Source organism: Symphodus melops (genome assembly GCF_947650265.1).
Source record: "Symphodus melops genome assembly, chromosome: 3".
NCBI classification, from domain to species: Eukaryota; Metazoa; Chordata; class Actinopteri; order Labriformes; family Labridae; genus Symphodus; species Symphodus melops.
This window is the reverse complement of record NC_136693.1, coordinates 10,964,900-10,981,304: the sequence shown is the minus strand read 5'-3', so window position 1 is coordinate 10,981,304 and position 16,405 is coordinate 10,964,900. Positions and strand designations below refer to the sequence as shown.

At 37.7% G+C, this 16,405-nt stretch overlaps 2 protein-coding genes across 2 annotated transcripts; one reads left to right on the top strand and one right to left on the bottom strand.

The window, feature by feature from the left end:
* The first annotated feature begins 716 nt into the window (after positions 1-716).
* On the top strand, positions 717-6,556 carry hp (haptoglobin). The gene is made up of 4 exons (XM_079339164.1): positions 717-786; positions 1,176-1,261; positions 4,821-5,104; positions 5,897-6,556. Exons 1-4 carry the CDS (start codon positions 782-784, stop codon positions 6,443-6,445), a joined length of 924 nt encoding a protein of 307 aa, XP_079195290.1. The 5' UTR covers positions 717-781; the 3' UTR covers positions 6,446-6,556.
* A 5,044-nt stretch (positions 6,557-11,600) lies between these two features.
* On the bottom strand, positions 11,601-14,753 carry sult5a1 (sulfotransferase family 5A, member 1). The gene is made up of 6 exons (XM_079339611.1): positions 14,374-14,753; positions 14,044-14,255; positions 13,590-13,716; positions 13,388-13,485; positions 12,924-13,104; positions 11,601-12,315 (listed from the first exon to the last, which is right to left on the bottom strand). Exons 1-6 carry the CDS (start codon positions 14,684-14,686, stop codon positions 12,143-12,145), a joined length of 1,104 nt encoding a protein of 367 aa, XP_079195737.1. The 5' UTR covers positions 14,687-14,753; the 3' UTR covers positions 11,601-12,142.
* Positions 14,754-16,405: the final 1,652 nt, after the last annotated feature.

Here is a 16,405-nt window from a genome sequence, read left to right as displayed (position 1 = left end):
ACCATCAACTAGCCAGCCAGTAAGCCACCCCCTGTTCACTGCCTCTCCCCCAGCCCTGGCCCCCTCAATGCTTATTCAAAAAATAAATAATTTCTTGACACTGTCAGTCTGGTCTGCATTTGGGTTCAGCCACAGTTGTAACAGGTTCTTAATTAACAGACAATGACTTTTTAATATGTCTTCTAATAAATATCAAAAGCAGTGAAATGCTGGACTTTCCTCCCAGCAGAAAGATGGGGGATCTGACAAACAACTGTTCCCAGAATTTTAAGAAAGGGCTGTTTTTGTTCCCTGCCTTATCTTCTGCATGACGTATTTAAACTGCACAGACTGTTGCAAGATCATCACATTTTCATCCAAAAAAAATCAAATCACTCAGCTCGGTTTACTTTTACACAAAACGATTATGCAAAAGGTACAAGCTGTAACAAATGACCCTGCTTAGTAACAATTACAAATAAAATATTCCTACTGAATCAATCATAGATTAAAATCTGAGCCAAACCACTGAAACATATAAGCGTTAGAGGTCCGCTGTGATATGAAACTAGCCAAACTAAATGTACTGAATCCAGACGATGAGTCTCCAAATAGATAGACAGATTGCACAACCATTATTTGAGATTCCAGGAAAAAACCATTTTGGGGCCAAGCAAAAATTTCCAGGGCAGAGTTTGTCCAGCTGCAGATATAAATACTCCTTCCTGCTCATAACTGCCTAACATGCTCAAAAGCAATAATTAAAACTAATAATATTGAAGAAAAATAAACAGTCAAAAACATGTGGTAAGTGGAAACTTTTTCTTTTTTAACATGTTAAATGTTACAAAGTTTTATAAATTATTATTATTTATAATTTCTGTTTATTACTATATAGGATAGTTTTGTAGCATTCAAAAAGATTTTTCACACCGCAGCATTTATTGCCTGAAAGCTTTTGTGCAACAGTTAGTATTTAATCTGGACTTTTATCTTGGATAAAGATATCCAACTTCACCAAATTTTCCAGGAACTTTCTCCATGAATGTTTTGTGAACTGATTAAAATTAAATGTTTAATTGTGCAGTTATGTGATTGAATAAATCCAATGTTCAAAATGTAACTGTAAATCCTGATATGGGCACATCATGACTTACATAAGCGTTGAATGTTTGGGGATTCTGTGTTGTCTGAAGGTTTTCCCTGGCTGCGCTCCTCCTGGCTACATGCTGTCTTGCAGATGTGTTTGATGCTGGAGAAAGGATTAAACAAACTGTGCCAGGTAATTAAAATCAAAACTTAGTTCCATTACTTTTCTAAGGTCCATGGACATCTGTTTGACATTTCATGACACATAGCTACCGAATTAATCATTTAGTACTAAAGGTCTGGACTGACTGATTGAACTCACATTTCAAGTCAGACTGTAGTCCACAATACCTTCTTGCCTAAATACATTAGGCAAGAAGTAGATAAGTAGATCTAACACCTCCTCACCAGATGCAGTTCAGAAAGATATTTTACATCTTCATTCACAGTTCAAAGTTAACAATTCAGAGTTGAGCTGTTCATGGACTCCATCATGTACTCCATCTTTTTGATGGTATGTTGCCATCAAAGAAGGTCACTTGAAGCAGTATTCATGGTTTTTGTCACACTAAACTCATGTGGCTCAAAGCACAGGGAGTGGATGGGTTCCCATCTTTGCCCTGTGATGAATACATTAAAGGCCACTGTTTTTCTGGTAGAAACGCTCAGAGAATGAAAATATCTCATTCAGGCTTCAAAGCTGCATTCTAAGCAGATCCCTGGTTTAGATATCGACTGCAGCGCATATGCTTTATCAAGATAACTATGGTATAACAAAAGAATTATTTATCACAAGTTAAAGTTCTACCAGAGGGAATACAGGGAAGAAGAACAACATTTTTTTAAAATGTTAAAAAGGTTGAATTAATCACAATGGTGAAGTGGTCCTAATATTTCAGCTCAAGAGCAATCTGACAGAATAATTAAGTAGTGGCTTCATTTAGGTCAAGAGACATGAGAACAAGTACAAAAGACTACACAAAAACCTTTTAAGTGTCTATCAGAACGTCTGAGGCGTATGCATTAGTAGAACACATGTATGACCTTCAAGCTTTGAAGAAATTGTAGTCTGGTTGATCATGGAGTCAACAGCAATCAAAGACATGTTTCATTAGTATAAAACTGAGTTAGAAAGAACACTGATACTTTTCTCAAATGAAATTACAATAGGACAAAAAAATACTCATAAAGAAACTACACTCAACAAAAATATAAACGCAACACTTTTGTTTTTGCTCCCATTTGTCATGAGATGGACTCAAAGATCTAAAATTCATTCCAGATACACAATATTACCATTTCTCTCAAACATTGTTCATAAATCTGTCTAAATGTGTGATAGTGAGCACTTTTGCTTTGCTGAGACAATCCATCCCACCTCACAGGTGTGCCACATCAAGATGCTCATCAGACACCATGATTAGTGCATAGGTGTACCTTATACTGCCCACAATAAAAGGCCACTCTGAAATGTGCAGTTTTGTCTCACAGCAAAATGCCACAGATGGCGCAAGCATTGAGGGAGCGTGCAATTGGCATGCTGACAGCAGGAATGTCAACCAGATCTGTTGCTCGGGCATTGAATGTTCATTTCTCCACCATAAGCCGTCTCCAAAGGCGTTTCAGAGAATATGGCAGTACATCCAACCGGCCTCACAACCGCAGACCACGTGTAACCACACCAGCCCAGGACCTCCACATCCAGCAGGTTCACCTCCAAGATCGTCTGAGACCAGCTACTCAGACAGCTGCTGAAACAATTGGTTTGCATAACCAAAGAATTTCTGCACAAACTGTCAGAAACCGTCTCAGGGAAGCTCAACTGCATGCTCGTCGTCCTCATCGGGGTCTTAACCTGACTCCAGATCGTCGCCGTAACAGACTTGAGTGGGCAAATGCTCACATTCGATGGCGTCTGGCACGTTGGAGAGGTGTTCTCTTCACGGATGAATCTCGGTTTACATTGTTCAGGGCAGATGGCAGACAGCGTGTGTGGCGTCGTGTGGGTGAGCGCTTTGCTGATGTCAATGTTGTGGATCGAGTGGCCCATGGTGGTGGTGGGGTTATGGTATGGGCAGGCATCTGTTATGGACGAAGAACACAGGTGCATTTTATTGATGGCATTTTGAATGCACAGAGATACCGTGATGAGATCCTGAGGCCCATTGTTGTGCCATACATCCATGAACATCACCTCATGTTTCAGCAAGATAATGCACGGCCCCATGTTGCAAGGATCTGTACACAATTCTTGGAAGCTGAAAATGTCCCAGTTCTTGCATGGCCAGCATACTCACCGGACATGTCACCCATTGAGCATGTTTGGGATGTGCTTGACCGGCGTATACGACAGCGCGTACCAGTTCCCACTAATATCCAGCAACTTCGCACAGCCATTGAAGAGGAGTGGACCAACATTCCACAGGCCACAATTGACAATCTGATAAACTCTATGCGAAGAAGATGTGTTGCACTGCATGAGGCAAATGGTGGTCACACCAGATACTGACTGGTTCTGAGTCCCCAGACCCTCAATAAAGCAAAAACTGCACATTTCAGGGTGGCCTTTTATTGTGGACAGTCTAAGGTACACCTATGCACTAATCATGGTGTCTGATGAGCATCTTGATGTGGCACACCTGTGAGGTGGGATGGATTGTCTCAGCAAAGCAAAAGTGCTCACTATCACACATTTAGACAGATTTATGAACAATGTTTGAGAGAAATGGTAATATTGTGTATCTGGAATGAATTTTAGATCTTTGAGTCCATCTCATGACAAATGGGAGCAAAAACAAAAGTGTTGCGTTTATATTTTTGTTGAGTATATGTTGGTCAAAAAAATGTTTTTCTCTACATTGGTACTGTAGGAGGTTTTATATTATTTTGTTCATTTATTCAGAACATGAAACATAACAAAAAGGTGAACATAAAAAAACCCAGAACGAAAGAAACCAGACAGAAAATAAATAATAATTATAAACAGTGTTTATCATAAAAGAACAAACAACACTAACATTTCAACTTTTATTCTGTAGACTGGCTGGAGAGCCAGAGCTGGAAACAACAATTTGTCAAATTTTCTCTGTACAAACTTTCATTCATTACACACAAATAATGTATACAAGCAACTTTTCTGTAGCGACCTTGCTACACAGAAAAACTTGTAACAGCACAGCTACAGCCTAACAGATAATTATGCAGTTAAGCACGATGCCTCTCTAAACCGTCCACAATCTTCTGCAGGTGCTATCATCATTTAACTATGTTCCTCTATGAACAACATTTAATTGCAAAAGTAAAAGTCGAATAAAAACTCCACCATCTATGAAAGATGAAACATGTAACTGCTCCAGAGTATCAGACAAAGGTTTACTTTTTGGAAATGGACCAGTGGCTTGTTTCTTTTGTTTATTTTTTTCATGTTTATTAAGATTTTTTCCTGATACTCATTGCTGAATAGATGTGAATTAATATGTGGTGAAGGACAAAGCTTTGGCTCTAGAGTGAATATAATTTATAAATATATTAGGTTTCGAAACCACTTGAAGGAACAGACTGATATTTAGAAAGCTTAGATTGGAGAAAGCTGTAAGCAGGTTTATTGAAATCCACAAAGCATTTATTAAACAAATGTCATCGGTCATTAAAAGGTCTGATGAGTTGATCTATTTACCATTTACTATTGCTTGACATGTATCGACAACGCCTATAAACAATAAAATAAACCAATGTCTGTGTCTACATCTCAGCCCCCAGGTTAGGTTCTTTCCGGTCTAGGCGAATGATTGGAGGATCTCTGGCTCCTCATGTCCCCTGGCAGGCCATGATTTACCTCTCTGACAGCGTTCTGGATGGAGGCTATGCAGGGGGTGCCTTGATCTCTGACCGCTGGATTTTGACAGCTGGCAGGAACCTTTTTGTCCAGAAGACTAGGCAAGCTACTCGGGGGAAAAATCCTAATATTCCTAAAGTCTATCTGGGAATCTCAGGTCGGGTACAAGCTGTTGAGTCCAAACAGGTGGCTGTACAGAAGGTGAGAAAAAAACAGTTTCTCAGCCTTATTAAAGATCCCTTTCACACTACTAAATGAATGCCGTTTATCCATTGTGTGTGTAACTTTTCAAGTTCCAGGAAATATTGTATATTTAACTTCCGTATAAGTATCACCAATGAAGCTCTAAATGTAAATAAACATATAAAGTAGATTGCACTGACGTGTATGTGCGTTGTATATCCTTAACAGTGTCAGGTGGCAACAGACATTTCTCAATAATAGTTTAACCTCTTTTTACAAAGACATCCTGGTGTGGTTTGGAGACATTTTTCCTACCTTGATACAATAAATATGGCAACACATTTTTTATTAAAATAGGCTTTAGGCTTTAATTTTATAGGCTAAGATGTCATTAGTCTGTAGCTATAATAGCCCTAGACATATAGACAATTCACTCATGTTTGTGGAGCTTTTCTTTAAAACTACAGTTCCAATTTCTCTAAAAAATGGTTTTAAAATGAATTGAAAACATATTCTTGACTGGTTTTGTCTAAATCAAAAAGCAGCTATTTGAAAACTGAAAGCAGAGTACAACTGAGCCAACAAACAGCCGGACATTTTGGCATATAAAAAAGAAAATATATCCCAAACTTATCTTAAAGTATATGTGACTGGCAAAGTACAATTCCTTTTATAATGGCATTTAAAACAAAATTACCTATTATACAAAGAGTCACATGTAATGCTGTGATATGCATAACAATTCAATAAAAATAAAACAATAATTCTCAAACACTAAATCAGACTTCCCTCTCTTGATTCTTCCTGCAGGTTGTTCTCCATCCAGGTTTTCAGAACCAAACTGACTGGGACAACGACCTGGCTCTGATCCAGCTGAAGGAGCCTGTGGTTATGAGTGACGAAGTGACACCCATCCCCCTGCCAGAGAGAAACCAGGACTCCCTGGGAGGTATTGGGATCATCACAGGCTGGGGTTGGGGGATCCATCTTAGTCTTGCTTCGTCACTCAAACGCCTGTTCCTTCCTCTGGCTGATCACTCTTCTTGTAAGAGCTATTATGTCAGGGATGATAGCACACCAGCTGTAGACGACAACATGTTCTGCACTGGCCCTGCCCCGTTTCAGCATAACGTTTGTTTCGGTGATGCAGGGGGTGCTTTGGTGTTCCAAGATGATAACACTAAGGATATTTTCGCTGGAGGAATCCTGTCCTATGACAAGGCTTGTACCAGGAACAGATATGCAGTCTATATGAAGATTTCTGCATATTTGCCCTGGATCCACAGTGTCATCAGAGGAGACACAGAGAGATCGGCTGCTTTGCGCTCTGATGTGATGTCTAAGCTGTCATCATGGTGACAGTAGAGCCCCAGGCTTTCTCTTGTTTTTCAATTTAATCTTTGATTGATTTTATAGAGAAACTAATGTATGAAATCACATGATTTTTATCAAAATCTCTTTATTTTATCACTTTAGTGTTCTGTCGCCACTTTGTTGTTTTACAAATAACATCAAATTATTTTGCACCTTCTTTTAAATAAAGCCAATATTAATAAAAAAAAAAAAAAAAGGAAACATTATCGTCAATCATTTAAGTAGATAGCAAAAAATGTCCAGTCATTTATTGACATTCCCATTGGTTGCCTTTGACCGACAAAAGGGCCAACTAAAAACCAGTTGAAACAAAGCAGTTTTTTTCCCTGGTCTATAAGAGTTTTTTGGCTTTATCATAACCGTTTTTTAGTTTCTCAAATCGCTCCTTTGTCAAAATGTTGTCCTGCATAGTTTAGCTTGCACGTGTTCAATTCTATCTATCTATCTATCTATCTATCTATCTATCTATCTATCTATCTATCTATCTATCTATCTATCTATCTATCTATCTATCTATCTATCTATCTATCTATCTATCTATCTATCTATCTATCTATCTATCTATCTATCTATCTATCTATCTATCTATCTATCTATCTATCTATCTATCTATCTATCTATTGCTGGAATTACTTGATCCTGATCGCTCACAGAAAACGAGTGAGTCATCTTCCTCAGCTACACAGTGAAAGTTTCCACAACAATTATGATCTGAACAGTGTAGTTCTACTTTTTGATCGTCAAACAAGGTCTTCTTTTTGACACACACAAGGCAACATGTACGAGTGCATCACATTTTAAAGCAGCCCTAAACAGGACAAGTGATTAGGAACATCAAACTAGCAATAAGGGCTGTAAATGAAGGGCACATAGAGCATTAAAATATAATGATATTAGTGCTGGTGTGTTGTTATACCAAGTCGAATTAAACATACAAAGAGTATGACTTTGTGTTTTGGTTTAAAGCAAATAGATTGGGTGGGGCCAGCATAAGACTTAATTGGGCCCTTGAAGAATTAATTTTGGCAATTTCTTTGACCGATTCATTTTTTCAATCTCTGGCCAATATACCGATTTTTTTTTCGTTTCAACAAGTATAATTATTATGCATAGAAGTATTCAATTGTATGCATAATGGCTCTTTAATTATATTATGGATTAAAGCCCACTTTACCTTAGAAGTCCTATCATGACGTTTATCTTGAGGCAACCATGACTATTTTAGATATTCTTAGTCTAAAATAAGGAACTATGATAAACAAAGCCAAGCTCTTAGTCTACAGGTCACCCATCTGCATGTCATTTACCCAAATCCTTGTTTCCCTGGGAGAAGAAGCCAGTCCAGTTTTGCCAGAGCCCCTGTGGCCAACTGCAACCTCCTTGTAGACAGCAAGTAATACGCTGGCGGCTTGAGACAGATATGCTGTGACAACTTGCTCTCAGGTTGGCAAGTGGCCTGAAAATATATATATAGTGCATATTACTTAGAAACCAGAATGAAGAAAAATTCTTTCACAGGGGATTTGTTCAGGATTGTTTAAAGCCTTACTAACTGGGAGGATAAATTTAGAAAACAAACTTTTTTTTCGTCCCAAAGAAGCTTCTATACACATCATTTTGCTATGTCTTGCCTTACTGTTAGTTATATAAAACTGGTATCAGAAACTTTAAAACAAACTACAGATTCAATAAAATGTTAAGAATAATTCTCCCTTGTTTTAAAAACAAGGCAAAAAATGGGATTTGTAAAAGGGAGTAAGAAATTGTTTAGCAAGTCTGCAGCAGGGGAAAGAGGTTTTCCTCTTTGACTTCTAAAATATTTATTGTGCTGTCAAGGGCCATTACTCTACACCAGTCTCAGAGTGTACTCTCTCTGGCTCCATCACTCCTGCAGAGCACTGACTTACATCAGAAACCAGAATTAGTATGTACATGAATTGAGTATGTTGTCTTAGCATGTTGTGTATCTAATGATGCATTTTCACAAGTCATTCAAGACTGAATATGAATTTTCCAGCGCCTCAGTGTGTCATGTTCAGTTTGTTTTTTACATGACACATGTTTAACTTTGGATAGATTATTTTCAAGCCATTACTAATTTTAACAAAGTTGTCTTTAGAGATTCATGTTTCATTGCATTCAATCCATTATATAACAAGCAAGTAGTTTGTAGCTCTGTGCGCCTTCAACTTTTTGATCACTGTGTTTCATGTAAAATCATCCTTGTCCAAATTATAAAGCAAAAATTCCATTTGCTTGATTAATTTAAGATTTCTTACATCACATTTTTCATTGTCAAAATAAACTTATACACAAATCAAGTCTTAATGTGCACTCTGTTGTCTAATCTTCACATGTAAAGAGTTAATGTACAATGTGCCTCTCAATAAACAAATAGTTGGCTTTGAGGAAGCAGTAGCCTATACAGCTTATATCAGCCACACGTAGATTGAACTCCTCAAACAAAAGACTCTGGCTTTGAGGATGAAATGATACAAATCAATGATACTTCCTATGCCAGTTTGTTGATAGACACATGCTGTGTGCTCAGCTGTCAGATTATGCACTCTGTCCTCATATGTAACTAGGAAACTAAAGCTTTTTGAGCGTCATGTCCTCTACCTCTGTATTTATCTCACCAAGCTTTTCATATACAACTAATGTAACAGATCCTATGAAGTAAATCATCTGATAACTAATTTCCCACTGGTTTACAGTCTCTATCAGTCATCTATAACTTTTATAGATATCAAAATAGATGTGAGTGGATGTAAAGCATCTACAGCATGAAAAGCAACATAATTAGTTTAGCCAACTAACTTACAAATAAGATTATACTTGCTGAACGATTGTGTTCTTTTTTTTTTTCTCTGCTGGAAGCTTTTCCGTAATCAGTACGTGATTTGTGTGCAGTCATTGACACCTCGGTCTCATCTATCAATGTAATTCTGAGAAGCTGACAATGTGCATTAAGGTCTCTTGTCATGGATTGTCAAGGTGCTATACAATAAAAGCAGAGAAAAGGGCAGCACATTTTTAACAGCTGCTTTGTAAAGATGTACACATTTACATTTATAACATCAGTAGTGGCAGTAAAAGGCTGATGCAGCCTTACAGAGGGGCATCATCTGACATTATAGAAAGATGTTATAATGTGCAGAAGCTTCATTCTAAACGTGTAACTGTGTACTGTCTTTCACAAGATTCGCTAAATCAGTTCAGATTTTTCTCTATAGTACAACCTAATGATGAAGCCATTGCATTTTCAGTTTAAGTAAGGATGTCGGTTGGGACATCATGAAGAAAATGTCACAAGCTGCTCTCAGTGTTATGTATGTCATCTAATGTAACAGACTTCAAGTCAGTGGTGTGTGTGTTGTTTTTTTTATCATGGAAAAGGTTTAAATTGTTACATTATCAAAGGTTCCAGCAGAGCCACAGAGAAAGGTTTAGAGGAGTAAATTCCTCTGACCTTTATTTTGGAATTTGAGACGAAATGTAAAACCAACCTGCTTGCTTGGGCTTCTCTGAAAGCAGTTCCTGTGTGCTGGATAAACAAGGCCCCCTGGTGGCCATCAAAGTAATAGCGTAACCTTGTGTTTTTAATCTATGAAAAAGATTTCTTGTGAAAATATTGCAATAAATGTACTGATTAATTGAACTTAAAATTTAGAATCAAATTTCATATATATGATGCAAAATCAAGTGTCATACATTACATGGCCAAAAAAATATAACATGCCACATCAGCTTATTGGGTATAATTACCAATTATATGTAGTAATATATAACAGATGTGTTTATCTATGTTTTTTGTTGAACCCTTGTGATGCGATGCAACTATCACTGAAACCATACTCGCCAAGCACCCTCCTTTCACTTAGCAGAGTCTTAGACAGGAAATATACAGAGGTGTGAAAAGGCTTTAGAACTGAAATATGCGTGTATGTGCACAAAACAGAGCTCCCATGTCATAGAGCGTGTTCCTCTGACCATGTATGAAAGTTATGAAACTGACACATGGAGCTATGTCACGTCTGACATGAAGCTCTGTCTTTTTGACTATTTTTTATAGTAGTATAATAAGAGATAGATAGATAGATAGATAGATAGATAGACAGATAGACAGATAGATAGATAGATAGATAGATAGATAGATAGATAGATAGATAGATAGATAGATAGATAGATAGATAGATAGATAGACAGACAGACAGACAGACAGACAGACAGACAGACAGACAGACAGACAGACAGACAGACAGACAGACAGACAGACAGACAGACAGACAGACAGACAGACAGACAGACAGACAGACAGACAGACAGACAGACAGACAGACAGATAGATAGATAGATAGATAGATAGATAGATAGATAGATAGATAGATAGATAGATAGATAGATAGATAGATAGATAGATAGATAGATAGATGGTAAAAGGGAGGGGATGTTTTTTTCAAGGGACATTTGAAAATGGAGGAAAAGCCATTAATCTATTTCAAGTTCTATTACATGTAGTACATTCACAGACTGAGGCCCAATTTCAATTCCTTTCATTCAACTAGTCGTGTGTTAAGCCTTGCTGAAAAGCTGAATCCACTCGACAGACATCCATCTCTAATCTATCTGTGAGAATAATGACTCTTTCCTGAAACAGACTTTATGTACAGTAATTGAAAGAGAAGAGACAATCATCTTCATGGCTGCATGATTCTGAATTTGAATGTCCTTTCTTTCAAAGAAGGCCGAATGACATCACTATTCAAATAAAACTCACCCGTCCATCATGAAACAAACACCCACACAAGCTACTGGATCTGTGCACACAACCATGGATTACTCACACAAGGGCAACCATACATCTTTTGTTGCACGGGAAGTACATGAATACACTCAGACTTGAGCTGCCTTATTGAAAATATCAGCAAAGTTCTGAGTCATCATCCTGTGACTGGAGACAAAATGTTATGGCACAAACGTTTACAACTGTGTCCTTGTTTTTGAGAGTAGACAAAAAAGTCATCCATGGTCAGAAGCTTAAAGGTTAGACTCCTCTTTTTGTCTAAGGTCTGCCTGTCATAGACCACTATGTTCCTGCAGTTCCTCCTTCACTAATTTAGTTAAATATTACATACACTTATGAACTTAGGATCTTTTTCATTCCTGTACCATGTTATGAAGCAGAAGTGCACGTAACTAGGAATCATTGACCAAATAATCAACGTATAATATATGCAGCATACTGTACATGCAGACCATGGAAGACAGATAAAATACAGAAGATATACAGTATTACAAGAGTCAATATTGTATTTGTGACAGGATAAACTAGTTGTCATTTTTTTACCACACAAACATGGTCGGAAGTTCTTGTGGTGAGTTCTTTTTTCAACTCTTTGGTCAGCAGTCATGGTTAACCAACGAGTTTTAGTTTACTTAAAAACATGCATTATTACAAACAATTCATTACATCACCATCACAGTTCAATTATCTCTAAAAGCAAAAAAGCAATAGAAGTTAAAGGAATTGAAAATTAACTGTGATATGGTTCAAGTTGATATACATTTTGAATACAGGAAAGAATTAACTGCATGTTAATATGATACAAATAGTATATTTTAAACTATTTGGAGAACATCATTCATTTGTGTTTTATCACTTGGACACATACCATGCTTTTATTCAGCTTTTCCAGAGTTTAGAGATGTTTCATCATTAGCATGTGCATCCTCTTCATCTCGCTCATCCCATATAAACTCTAATATGCAGTCCTGCATCTCGGACTTGAAGACACTGTTGAAATATTGATTTTGCTCATCTGAGAACATGTTTTTCCAATCTCCTATCTTGCCTAAATTGAAGGAGCAAGGGAACAAAGAGACAAGCAAGACAATTAAAAATTAAAATACATGTTCTTCTCAGTTGATTATAATTATAAAGTTTTTGTTGTCTTTTTTTTTAACCTTTAAGATAACAAACCACTCAAAATAGTTGGTGTAGATTCAGGACAATATAATGATCACAATAATATTAAATGTCAACACTCGTACAACTGCATGTCTTCATGTGACTAAGCAAGGGCCAGGAGATGGTTACCTTAGCTCAGCATAAATACTTCAAACAGGGAAAACAGCCAGGCTTTTTAAAAATTAACAACATCTGCATATGAACTCCTCCCAAGCTCACCTACACGTTATATTTACTATTTTTAGCTATGTGGTGCTTTATATACAAGTGCTGACATTGCTGGAAACTCAAGGAAGTTACTACCCTTGTTTGATAGTGAGACTTGAAACTACTGTTTGGTTTGATGAAAGTATCAGGTTGAAGAAGAGAGAAGAAAAAGTTGTGTAATCCCTTTGACATGTTGTTTTTCTCTCCATGTAATCCCTCAGACTCCTTATTCATCGTTACACATGAACTTTTAATGGTCTGTAAATAAGAAATTAAGAGCCCTACCTTTTCTCATGAAAGTGCTCTTCGTATGGTCCATTATGTCTGGTGCGACCAGGGTGTAATTGACCATGTTGTTGTGTTTCATGCTGTTGAAGGTGGAGTGTCTCACACAGTTGTTGACCTCTTCCTCCCCCAGGGGACACTGCAAGAAAGAGCTCACCCTCTTTATGGCCTCATGTATGTCCTAAAAACAGAAGGAAACCATGTCTCGGAAGTAAACATACAAGTGACAATCTGCAATGAAATGCTACCTATATCAAAGACTAATGTAAAATATGAAGATACATTTTGATGGCTTATAAAAGTTTTAATAAATGAACTTTGAACTAAAGTCCTTTGGTCTCAGGCCTGTGATTATAAAACAAGATGATTGTGTATCTTAGAAGTAATCCCAGGCTTAGGTTTCCATTTAAAAACACCAGCCAGCCTTTTAGTGCGAGCAGATAGAAAAACTAAATCAACTTTACCAGCGACATCTCCTCATAAGTGATGTGAAGCAGATTGTTCATAGTGGCTGTCTGATTGGTCCAGCCTTTCACATGGTCAAACCAGGATCCATAGGACACTGTAGCAATTAAGTGACCCATTTCAGTCAATCAATACTTTTGGCTGAAGAGCTCAAATCACCTTGCTCTTAAAAACACATCTTTTTTTCTTGACCATACTCACACTTGCCCTCCAGAAATAATTTTAAGAACTCAGAAAACGAGCCGGCCGCAGGGAGGAAGTTGGCCATTTTGTGGAAGTGGTAAAAAGACACTACAACGTCTTTAGGGTTTCTGCTCACGTATATAACCTGTAAGAGGAAACAGGAACGGTGTCAAAATAGTTTTACAACACACTAAAAAATGTATGAGTACAGAAATATTTTATAAGGATTAGCCAATGTTTTTTTGTTTTGTTTTTATAACTACACAACATAAACTTGATTCAAATTCCTCAGAGTATTTAATGAGGTACTGAGCAGAGCATTTTCAAGTTTAAGAACCAGCATGTCTGTTTGTTTGCTTCTGTTTTTTAATTATCGACCTTACCTTCAATTTTGCCTCTAAACTCATCACTCTCTCTCTTAGCTTTTTATGACTCTGTGGTCTAAATATGAGCATCAATATGTATATCTGACCTTAGCTTTGGATCTGTTGAGGCCGGGGCCCAGTAGGTGATAAGGCAAGTGTGTGGTGATGACTCGAGGTGTGCTGGGTGAAGCCTCCAGTATGGCAGCAAAATAATATTGCTCAAGCCATGGAGACCGAGTCCAGTTTGGGACATTCTGAGACATTTGCGGGTCCCCTTTGTTGGTTATGAGACTCACAATTTCCTGCATCCATGTGGTGCCTGTTGAGAAAACAAAGAGATTCACCTGGAACTGGACTAAGTACACAACAGTTCAACAACATGAGTCATGGTATTTGGATTTCAGCATTAAGTCTGTAGGAAGTTCTCTCTTTCTTACCTGACTTTGGATAGGAGACGATGAGGATATCCGTGTCCTGAAATGGAAATTTAAGAGCAAGTTCCAAGGAGTCCTGGGTATGCAGGTGTCCAGGAAAAGAAATACCATGAAACATTTCAATGACATCCAACCTGGCCATATTAAACGTTGGTAACCTAAGTATTTGCCAGCCTGAAACCTGTATGAGCCTGTCTCTCTCTCTCTCTCTCTCTCTCTCTCTCTCTCTCTCTCTCTCTCTCAACACTCTGGGCCTCTTCATGCGTCCGTCTCTGTGAGTGAGAATGACGGATGAACACACACAAAGGCTTTTCATGAGCTTGAAAGAGGAAATGGGAATCGGACTCCGTCAGTGGGTGGATTCTCAAAATGCTTTCCAAAGATGACTGCACGTTGCTCTATGTCAAAGTGAGTAAAACAGGAACATCATTTAGCAATGCTCTCATTGTAGACAGACCCACTCACCTAAATTATTCATCATTGTTTAACATCAGCTCTCAAAAATGTATAGCATTGCAAATGAAATGACTCTGAATGTGTATAACTTGAAAGGGTTTCACTGGAAGAGATGAAATCCACAACCAAATGTTTAACAACTTTGCAGCACACTTAATAAATCATTCAAATCGATTTTTGTGAACATCTGTTTTTTAACATACACTGCGTCAAGTTGTTTCAGATGAAAAACTTTTTTTTAATTCACTTGCTGCCACTACCTATGCATTACCAAACAATACCGACAAAGGCCTAATTATAGGCCTGCACTGTAATTTATAAGCCTATAATTGAGCCTTTTGTGATTTCCTCTCTGTGTGGGCAGATGTTTGTACTGAAAGTTAAAGTTTTTACTGACCTGATTCTCAGTCTTACGTCTTTCATCGTGAAAAGAGAGACAGACATCATTACACTGTGAGCTGTTTTTTTCACAGTATAGACAGAGGACAGACTCTGACTGAAGGGTGACTGTATCCAACTATTTATGTGGACAATATTGACCTTATATTGTCCACTGCAGCTGTTTATTTTGAAATACAATATTTGGTGCAGAACGCTGCAGCACGCCTTCTTACTGGATCCAACAGGTATGAGCACATAACTCCGGTGCTCTCCTCTCTCCACTGGTTGCCTGTTCATGCCAGAGCGGATTTTAAAGTGTTACTGCTGACTTTTAAAATTGTAAATGGCTCTGCACCAGCATACCTGACTGGTCTCTTAGATTTGTATGTGCCTGCTCGGTCACTTCGCTCACAGGGGACTGGCCTCTTAGCTGTCCCTAAGGTTCGCAAAAAGACTATTGGTGAGCGGTCCTTTTCATTCCGCGCTCCCACTCTCTGGAACAGCCTCCCTGCGGACATCAGACTTTCTTGTTCCATTGATGTGTTCAAAGCAAAGTTGAAGACCCACCTTTTCACTGCTGTTTATGCCTGATGTTTTTAATGATGTGTTATGTCTGTGTGTTGAGCTTTTAAGCTGTGTAAAGCACTTTGTCTAAAAGCGCTCTATAAATAAAATTATTATTATTATTATTATAATATTTGATGTCAAGAAGTATTTATGTAATTTTCTCAAGAATTGAACATTTAGAAAAGTTTGGAGTCAGCTGTTTTTGTTGATCTTCCTCAAATAAACATAGAGATGTGAATATGTTAATAAATAAACAATACTTCAATGTTTTTATTCTACAATTCATTTATCAGACACGTCAAAAGGTACATAGACGTATGTAAATGTAACATATTCTTATTATTGGCAACCAAGGGGGACTTCTTATTTCTATTTTTGAGGGAAAAAAAGTTTTTTTTATTTTTTTTTAACAATTCTTTGAGCAGACGCTTTTATCCAACGTGACGTACATCAGAGAATAATTACAACACAAGCAAGGATGTAGAAAAGAGGAAACGATGTCAGTAAGCGCAAACGAACAGCTTTAAGTCTGATCGGACACACAGGTGCTGACAGGTCGGCTGTTTCACACAGACAAGGCACAACACTGACGGCTGTTCTTGAGAGCTCTAATCAACATAGAGACCATCAG